Source organism: Salvelinus namaycush, chromosome 16 (genome assembly GCF_016432855.1).
Source record: "Salvelinus namaycush isolate Seneca chromosome 16, SaNama_1.0, whole genome shotgun sequence".
NCBI lineage: Eukaryota > Metazoa > Chordata > Actinopteri > Salmoniformes > Salmonidae > Salvelinus > Salvelinus namaycush.
The window spans coordinates 12,826,940-12,835,269 of NC_052322.1; the positions used below are offsets into that span (position 1 = coordinate 12,826,940).

Consider the following 8,330-nt stretch of genomic DNA (forward strand, 5'->3'; position numbering starts at 1 on the left):
ATGGTGTGCCTGAATGATGGCCGAGGGACCAGGATTGATGCAGCCACAGGGAAAGAGTCTGCCTCGGAACTCACTCTGGTATCTAGTGCGATGGCAGGAATCTGTGAGTGGGAGGTATGGGAGGAGTCGACAGTATGGAGTGATCATTACCCCATAGTATGCACAGCAGGCCAGAGGGAGGAGGAGGTGTCAATGGGTCAAGGAGGCAGGTGGGTGTTTGGAAGGGCAAAGTGGGATCAGTGTCAGGAGCTGAGTGAGCAGGTGATGGCTTGGGTGGATATGAGAGAGGATGTGGATAGTATGAATAACTGGGTGAGAACAGCGTTAGTGGTGGCAGCTACTGAGACTATACCTAAGAGTTCAGGGAGGAAGAAAGCAGTCCCATGGTGGACGGATGTGTGTGGGGCAATGGTGAGGAGTAGGAACACGGCATTTAGAGTACTGAAAAGGACGCATAACTTCTAACATCTGATTCTGTATAAACAGGCCCTGGTGAGGAGAACTATTCGTCAGGCAAAGAGGTCAAAGTTGGCATCGGGTCTATGACATCATTGAAGGGCGACACCTGTAGGAGAAGTATGGGGGATGATTAAGAGGATGAGTGGGGTCAGAAGGGAGTGGGATTATCCAGTGTTGACGAGTGGGAAGGATGTGGTAGTAACAGATGAGGAGAAGGCAGAGGTGATGGCCTAAGCATTTGTCCAAGTGTATAGCTCGGGCAAATTTGTCAGAGGAGGGGCAGAGGGGGAGAAGGAGAACGAGAGAGGATTATCCTGGAGAGCTGGATAGGAGGGAGGAAGTAAATGATGCGTTGAATGCACCATTTACCATGGCAGAGGTGAAAAGGGCAATAGGTAAGGCTGGGTTAACTTCACCTTGGAAAGATGAGGTGTGCTATGTTATGTTGGCCCATCTTAATGATGAGGCACTGGATAAGGTATTGGTGTTGTACAACAGAGGGTGGGAGGAGGGGAAACTACCAGGCAGCTGGAAGGAGGCAGTAGTGGTACCAATCCAGAAGCCAGTAAAGGACTCAACGAGGCCAACAAGCTATCGGCCAATAGCTTTAACATCACATGTATGTAAGATTATGGAACGTATGATTACGGAGAGGTTAACTTACTTCGTGGAGAGCAGGGTGCTAGTATTGCCACATCAAAGTGGGTTCAGGAAGGGTTGGGGAACTATGGACCCAGTGCTCTGCTTAGAAGCAGAGGTCAGGAAGGCGCAGGTGAACAAGGAGACTTGTAGCTGTCTTTTTTTATGTGGAGAAGGCGTATGATATGATGTGGAAGGAGGGGTTGTTAATCAAGCTTGATATTATGGGGGTAGGAGGAAGAACGTACAACTGGATAAAGGATTTCTGGTTTGGAAAGTCTATCCAGGTGAGGGTGGGGAGGTACAGTGGCAAGAAAAAGTATGTGATGGCCATACTGTTGGCCTTGCAGTGGGTGGAGGAAGTCAAGCCAGACAGAGTAGTTATTTGCTCTGATTCATGTGCAGTGTTAATGAGTCTCCAGTCCTTTAGATCACGTAGCAGACAAGACCTGCTATATGAGGTGCTACAAACCCATGGCAGGATTAAACACATGGGTATACAGATAAGATTTACTTGGGACACAGCCATGTGGGGGTGGAGGGGAACGAGGCAGTTGATGTACTGGCTAAACAAGCACTGAGTAGTGGGGATGTTGATGTTGTAGTTTCAATGAGCAATGCAGAGGCAAAAAGCCTGATATGGACAGTGATGGTGCAGAGATGGCAGGAGCAGTGGAATATAAATATAAATACTAATACTAATTTATTTAAAGTAAAGAGGCAAGTCGGGGAGGGGAGAACGGCAGGAAGGGACAGAAGAGGGGAGGCTATTTTTTACAATATTAAGGGTGGGACACAGCCGGTTAAATAAGTGCTTAAATGTGATAGGAAAGCATCCAACAGAAAAGTGTGATTATTGCCAGGAAACCGAGACCGTGGAGCATGTATTGCTTGGGCAGTATCATAGGGAAAGAGAGAGGCTGACAACTGATATGAGGGAGATGGCATACAGGAAATTAGTTTAAAGAGTATATTGAATAGAACGTCATTAGATATTGTCCCAAATATTTTATATTTTTTAAGAGTAAAAAGGGGCTGGCAGGAAGTTTGTACAGTAGTTTCTCCTTGTATCTGGCTCACACCCCAGTACAGTAGGTGACGATAATGCACTATAATGCTAGATGCCAACCGCCGATAAACCCCACCGAAGATGAAGCTGGATTCCTTCAACCCATGACCCGAGAGGCGGGACTTACCTTTCATTCACTTCCGGTTAAGCGCATGCTTCTTCTTCGGTTTAACTAGCTAACTAACACTCCTGAAACAGAATCTAAGACAACGTTAGGAGTTCATAGCTTGAACACGTTACTTCCATTATTTATAATTTTCATAATCTGAACGTGTGACGGTCGAAGAAAACATGAATATTCGCAACGCAAGGGTAAGTGAGAAGCACTGTCGACCATGCAACACTGTGCTAGTTTACCATCTTAGCTAGATAGCCACCCATCGCTAATAATAACAATCAAAGGATTCCTGATAGCTCCACTTATGCATGTCATGTCCAACTGTGAGCCAACTAGCCTATTTAGCTAGCTACTATTTAACTAGATTGCTTATATGGTAACTAGCAACAAAGTAAACAAGAGAAGTGCCACTTGAAGTGTAGTTAACGTTAGCCTACTATAGTCAATAGTGATATTTTGACTGAATCAGTGTCCCCACTCCAGACATCTCTTCTTGTAGTCCCTTTTCTGACGTGTACTAGCTAACAACGTTAATGTAATTGTTTCAGTCAGTATCCATACCATTGACAGGACGTGTACTAGCTAACTAACGTTAATGTAATTGTTTCAGTCAGTATCCATACCATTGACAGGACGTGTACTAGCTAACAACGTTAATGTAATTGTTTCAGTCAGTATCCATACCATTGACAGGACGTGTACTAGCTAACAACGTTAATGTAATTGTTTCAGTCAGTATCCATACCATTGACAGGACGTGTACTAGCTAACAACGTTAATGTAATTGTTTCAGTCAGTATCCATACCATTGACAGGACATTCCTGGTTCTGTTTCCTCAGCCAGAGGACCTTATGAACATGCAGCACTGCAACCTGCTGTGTCTCCCAGAGAACTACCAGATGAAATACTACTTCTACCACGGACTGTCCTGGCCGCAGGTTAACATGGCTTCCTCTTCAGCAGACATCTCCATCACCACTTGACTCAAGTCTTTGTTTGGCATTCAGTCCGTCACAAATTGAATCTAACTCATCAAAAGGAATGACGAGTTAGATGTAGGCCTAGTTGTTACCTGATGTCTGTGTAACTCAGTGTATCTATCTCTAACATCACCTCGTCTTTGTTCGTCTTTCAGCTCTCCTACATCGCAGAGGATGAGAATGGCAAAATAGTGGGATATGTTTTGGCCAAGATGTGAGTATACCTGAACTACAGATCTTATCTCAAGCCATTGTTTGTCAGTCTCTATCAAGCCCTCACTCTTTATGTGGTATGCAGGGAGGAGGATCCAGATGATGTCCCCCATGGTCACATCACATCCCTGGTGAGTCTTGGTTCTGTATTGTTCATTGTAGTACTTAATTGAATCAATATGGGAGAGGCAGAAGAGGGGGGGGTGCGCGCGCGCGCGCGCTATCATCTGCAGCACTTGTCAGGTTGTTTAGTTGCGGTTGTTGAGTAACAGAAAGGATTATTAACAAATGTTTGGATTGTCTCTGTCGCTCAGGCTGTCAAGCGCTCTCACAGACGTTTGGGACTAGCTCAGAAGCTGATGGACCAAGCCAGTCGAGCTATGATTGAAAACTTCAACGCCAAATATGTCTCACTTCATGTCCGGAAAAGGTAGTGCAGTGTGCTGGATACCTGTGTTGAACTTCAATGAGATGGTTCTATTTCGAGTCGCTTTTATATGACTCTTCAATAAGAATTTCTACATTAGTTGTTGTAAAGGAATGCTGAATACATATCACTCTTCGGTTCTCTAGAAGTGTAGCCAGAAGATAATTTAAATACAGGGAGACGTTCGTTTCAGATCATTCTTAAATGGTATATTGAATGGTATTTGTTTGTTCACAAATAACTTGAATTGCATCCATCTAATTTTCTCCTACTGCAGTAACCGAGCGGCCTTGCACCTGTACTCAAACACACTGAAATTCCAGTAAGATCTCCTTCTATCCTTGTGAAAACAAACCCTCTTAAAGCAAATGCATATGTAAATACAGATGTTCCATGTCAGCCTCCTATTCAAACAGATGTTTATTCAGGAACTGTGGGTCATATTCCCTCATATTCCCTAATGATACTCTTTGCATTCAAATTCATTTATTTTTCCCCTTATTTAACCAGTGATACAATGTACATGTATAATATGTTGTTGGCCCTATTCTCACTCACTCACTTGAGTGAATCATTTCCTTTCTCTTTCATAGGATTAGTGAAATAGAGCCCAAGTACTATGCAGATGGGGAGGATGCCTATGCCATGAAGAGAGACCTAGCCCACATGGCTGATGAGGTGAATTTTTATTTTTTTTACTCTTTCCCTTTACCCAGCAGCATGGCTTTTATGGGTGTAATCCAGCCAACTTCGACTCACCCAGTGTTTTGCATACAGTCGCTTTGATCCAATTCTTTACGCTTTTCCCGAGGGGTGCGTCCTACATTCTATTCTCCCTCATGGATTTAAAAGTAATAGACTGGTGTGAGCAGTATGGTGCAAACTCCCTCCCGCCGTGCTTGCTTTTAAATGCATGAACTGGAGTGAACAAGTGCATACTTCTGGATGAAGGGTAGAGAATCGTAACGCAGTCATAAGACACTCTCTTTACCTGAGGGTTAAGGTCAACCTTTCCTTTTTGTCAACTGCATTTTGACCGTTTGTCTGTTGTTTCTGTCTATGGGTCCCACAGTTGAGGAAGCCAGGAATGAAGGCCCTGGGTCAGGAGGCACCTACCACTACGACCACACCTGGTGACCAGGAGAAAGAGGGAGAGGGGGACAGCGGAGGAGAGAACAAAGACCTCAGTGAAGTTAGCGAGGCCACAGAGAGCACAGACGTCAAAGATTCATCCTCTGATTCACAATGACTCAGCCATCTTTAGTAGCCATTTTTAAATTCGCCATCAAAGTTACTTACTACACTTTTTATCTCACAGAAAGGGAAAAATGATACCCAGTGGCAGTCAGCTTCTCCATTCACTTTTGTTACTTTTACAGCGTAAAGTCAAATAGATTTTTTTTACTAAAATATAATTTCTTTCTCGACATTAGTGATACACTGTGATTGAAAGAAATTATTTTGCAACTGGAATGAAAAGTTGATGTTGAGCTCAAATTCACAACTGGTTCTATAAAGGTTGTTTTGGGCTTGATGCTGTCACTACTACTGTTTTCGACCCCCCCACTCACCCATGATATCAATACATTTTGAAAATATAACCTTTTGGGTGTGACTTAATGAGATCTGTGAAGTATTCTTCAAAATGCTGAAAATAAAAGTTTCAAGTAATACTTTTTGTAGTGTCATTCTTTTTTTCTAGGTTTGAAATTGCAACTATTTAAGGCTGAAATTCTAAGAATGACCACTAGGTAGTACTATTGTGAGTAGAATAAATACAACGCTTACAGTAGTGAGACTTTACAACTAGTAAAAAGACTAGGGGCATATTCAGACCAGGGTTTCAGTTACCTGGCTAAATTAGGCAGTATGCATTTCAAAAACATACGGAATTGTTTGAAACCTGAATATTTATTTAATGTTATGAGGCATTTCTTCCCTTGCTTCAAAGTAGCCTATAGGCAAAATATGACCATTTAAACATGGAGGCAATTATTTTATCGACTGCATAGGCAACACGAGTTTCAATTTTGGGGAAGCTTACAATTTATCCTTGTACCATTTATGATTTTCATATGCACATTTTCATAGAACAGTTTAATTTCAATAATGTTTTTGTTTCTCAATCATTGTCATGAATTAAAATTATTTAAAAAAACAGACACTCATTACTCACATGGATCACTCCAAACAAAAGACAATGAAACAAATTGACAAATATTGTAAATGATAGTTATGAAATAAACCAAAACTTGTTTCTCACATATGTAGCAGGTTGTGACCTCTGCAAACACTGTTTCCACTCAGAATGAGAACAGTAAATGACTGTAATTAATACATGCATTAACAGAAATGTACTGTATGTAACCAAATGACTGTGATTAATGGTACACTTACTACTGGGGACATATGTAATGGAGAATTGATATGAATAAAATGAAAGGGTAAACAATACACACAATTAAACAATGAATGTGAAAGCATTGGCGGGAGACAGCTAAGCCCTTCTGGAGAGAGACTCATATGTCTTCGCCACATACTCCTCCCCTTCTTGTCTCAACATTTTTGTTCGTGGATGCCAAGGGAAGCCAGACTTGCCCAAAGAATTGACCAAGAAAAAAACTCTGCTTCATAATTTTCTTTCAATTCGCAAGAGGCTGAACGCTTATCGCCTGATAAAGCATCCGAGCGAGCAAAACAGCACCCCTCTGTCTCTGTGTGTGTAGCCAACCTGATTGATGCTGTCTGCTCAAAAAGAGTATGACATTGTTGCCACCCGTAGCAGACCGTTTGTTTCATCAAGATGAAAGAGCGGAAGATGGCATTGGCATTTCTCTAGAAGCAGACCTAGGGTGAATCAACATGTTTTTTCTACTTGCACACACACAGACATAAATATGAAGATAGATAGGAGTGATTATATAATTTGGGCAAATTTATTTCCAATAACTTCCCTATTGGACCCACAGCTATGCCACTTCTCTCCTGTTCTATTGTTTTTCATATCAACTTTCTTTCGTTTTCCAGAAGCCAAATGCACAGTCCTAGTCATATTAGCAACCCATTCTCGTTGTGACATCTTTAGACTCCCTCTTCCTAAATTTCGAACAGAGATTTTCATCTCCGTCGCATATGGAACCGCGTTATCAGGTGCACTTTTTAGAATGGTGTTTTTCCGCAAATTGCATTTTGGCAAAAGTTTGAAAACTGTCTGCTTCCTTACAGGAGTTGCATGTTCTGTTAAGATGCATTACCATAATCTAAATGTGATTTCTGTCATTCTGAGCACCGCGGGTGGACGCCCTAATGGGATATGCATATGGGTCCGGCAAATTTCTCAAATGGCCAGTAGGCTAAATTAAAATCTGTTGTCCAGGGCCACATTTCCTTAACGAAAACCCTGATTCACACTAGTGCTGTTTTAAATGTTGCAGATGGAAATGTAATATATAGAGCTTACAATTCACTATTCTATCTGACAGTCATTTCTGTTGTACACATTTCTATCTGAATTTTCTGTAATGTTGCGATCTTATAAATGAGCCCCTGAGCCAGTAACTCTGTTCCTGTCTTCATTACAATTGACAGCACAGACTGATAGATACCATGGTAACATCATCAGAAGAATTGACCTCCAGGACTGGACTGATACCATGGTAACATCATTATCATCATTAGAAGAATTGACATCACAGACTGAACTGATACCAAGGTAACACATACCCGAAGCATCTATCACCCTCACACTGTTGTATTTAGCCTGCCTTGTGGTACCATCTCTCTCACATTCTACAAGGTGTTGAAGTGCACCAACATGATGTCTTAAACAGGATGTCCTGAGATACATTTTAACAACAGATACAGTACCAGTCAAAAGTTTGGATACACCTACTCATTCAAGGGTTTTTCTACAAAGTAGAATAATAGTTAAGACATCAAAACTATGAAATAGCACATATGGTATCATGAAGTAACCAAAAAAGTGTTAAACAAATCGAAATATATTTTATATTTGAGATTCTTCAAAGTAGCCACCCTTTGCCTTGATGACAGCTTTGGACACTCTTGGCATTCTCTCAGCTTCACCTGGAATGCTTTCCAACAGTCTTGAATGAGTTCCCACATATGCTGAGCACTTGTTGGCTGCTTTTCCTTCACTCTGTGGTCCGACTCTTCCAAAACCATCTCAATTGGGTTGAGGTTGGGTGATTGTGGAGGCCAGGTCATCTGATGCAGCACTCCATCACTCTCCTTCTTGGTCAAATAGCCCTTACACAGCCTGGAGGTATGTTGGGTCATTGTCCTGTTGAAAAACAAATGATAGTCCCACTAAGCCTAAACCAGATGGGATGGCGTATCGCTGCAGAATGCTGTGGTAGCCATGCTGGTTAAGTGTGCCTTGAATTCTAAATAAATCACTGACA

General features: G+C 41.9%; 1 protein-coding gene across 2 annotated transcripts; it reads left to right on the forward strand.

Moving 5' to 3' along the window:
* Window positions 1-2,306: 2,306 nt before the first annotated feature.
* On the forward strand, window positions 2,307-5,579 carry LOC120060624 (N-alpha-acetyltransferase 10-like). 2 transcript variants are annotated; one of them, XM_039010009.1, is made up of 8 exons: window positions 2,307-2,479; window positions 3,126-3,224; window positions 3,422-3,480; window positions 3,565-3,610; window positions 3,794-3,909; window positions 4,184-4,228; window positions 4,500-4,584; window positions 4,970-5,579. In XM_039010009.1, exons 1-8 carry the CDS (start codon window positions 2,459-2,461, stop codon window positions 5,153-5,155), a joined length of 657 nt encoding a protein of 218 aa, XP_038865937.1. In that variant the 5' UTR covers window positions 2,307-2,458; the 3' UTR covers window positions 5,156-5,579. The 2 variants fall into 2 exon arrangements, with proteins under 2 accessions (XP_038865937.1, XP_038865938.1); XM_039010010.1 differs by having other exon boundaries at window positions 4,979-5,579.
* The last annotated feature ends 2,751 nt before the right edge of the window (window positions 5,580-8,330 follow it).

Bases quoted from the DNA above. Each gene is read 5' to 3' on its own strand.
- LOC120060624 (XM_039010009.1), top strand. From the start codon at position 2,459: ATGAATATTCGCAACGCAAGG. The intron at 3,481-3,564 runs GTGAGTATACCT...TGTGGTATGCAG, and splicing joins GGATATGTTTTGGCCAAGAT to GGAGGAGGATCCAGATGATG. The intron at 3,910-4,183 runs GTAGTGCAGTGT...CTCCTACTGCAG, and splicing joins TCACTTCATGTCCGGAAAAG to TAACCGAGCGGCCTTGCACC.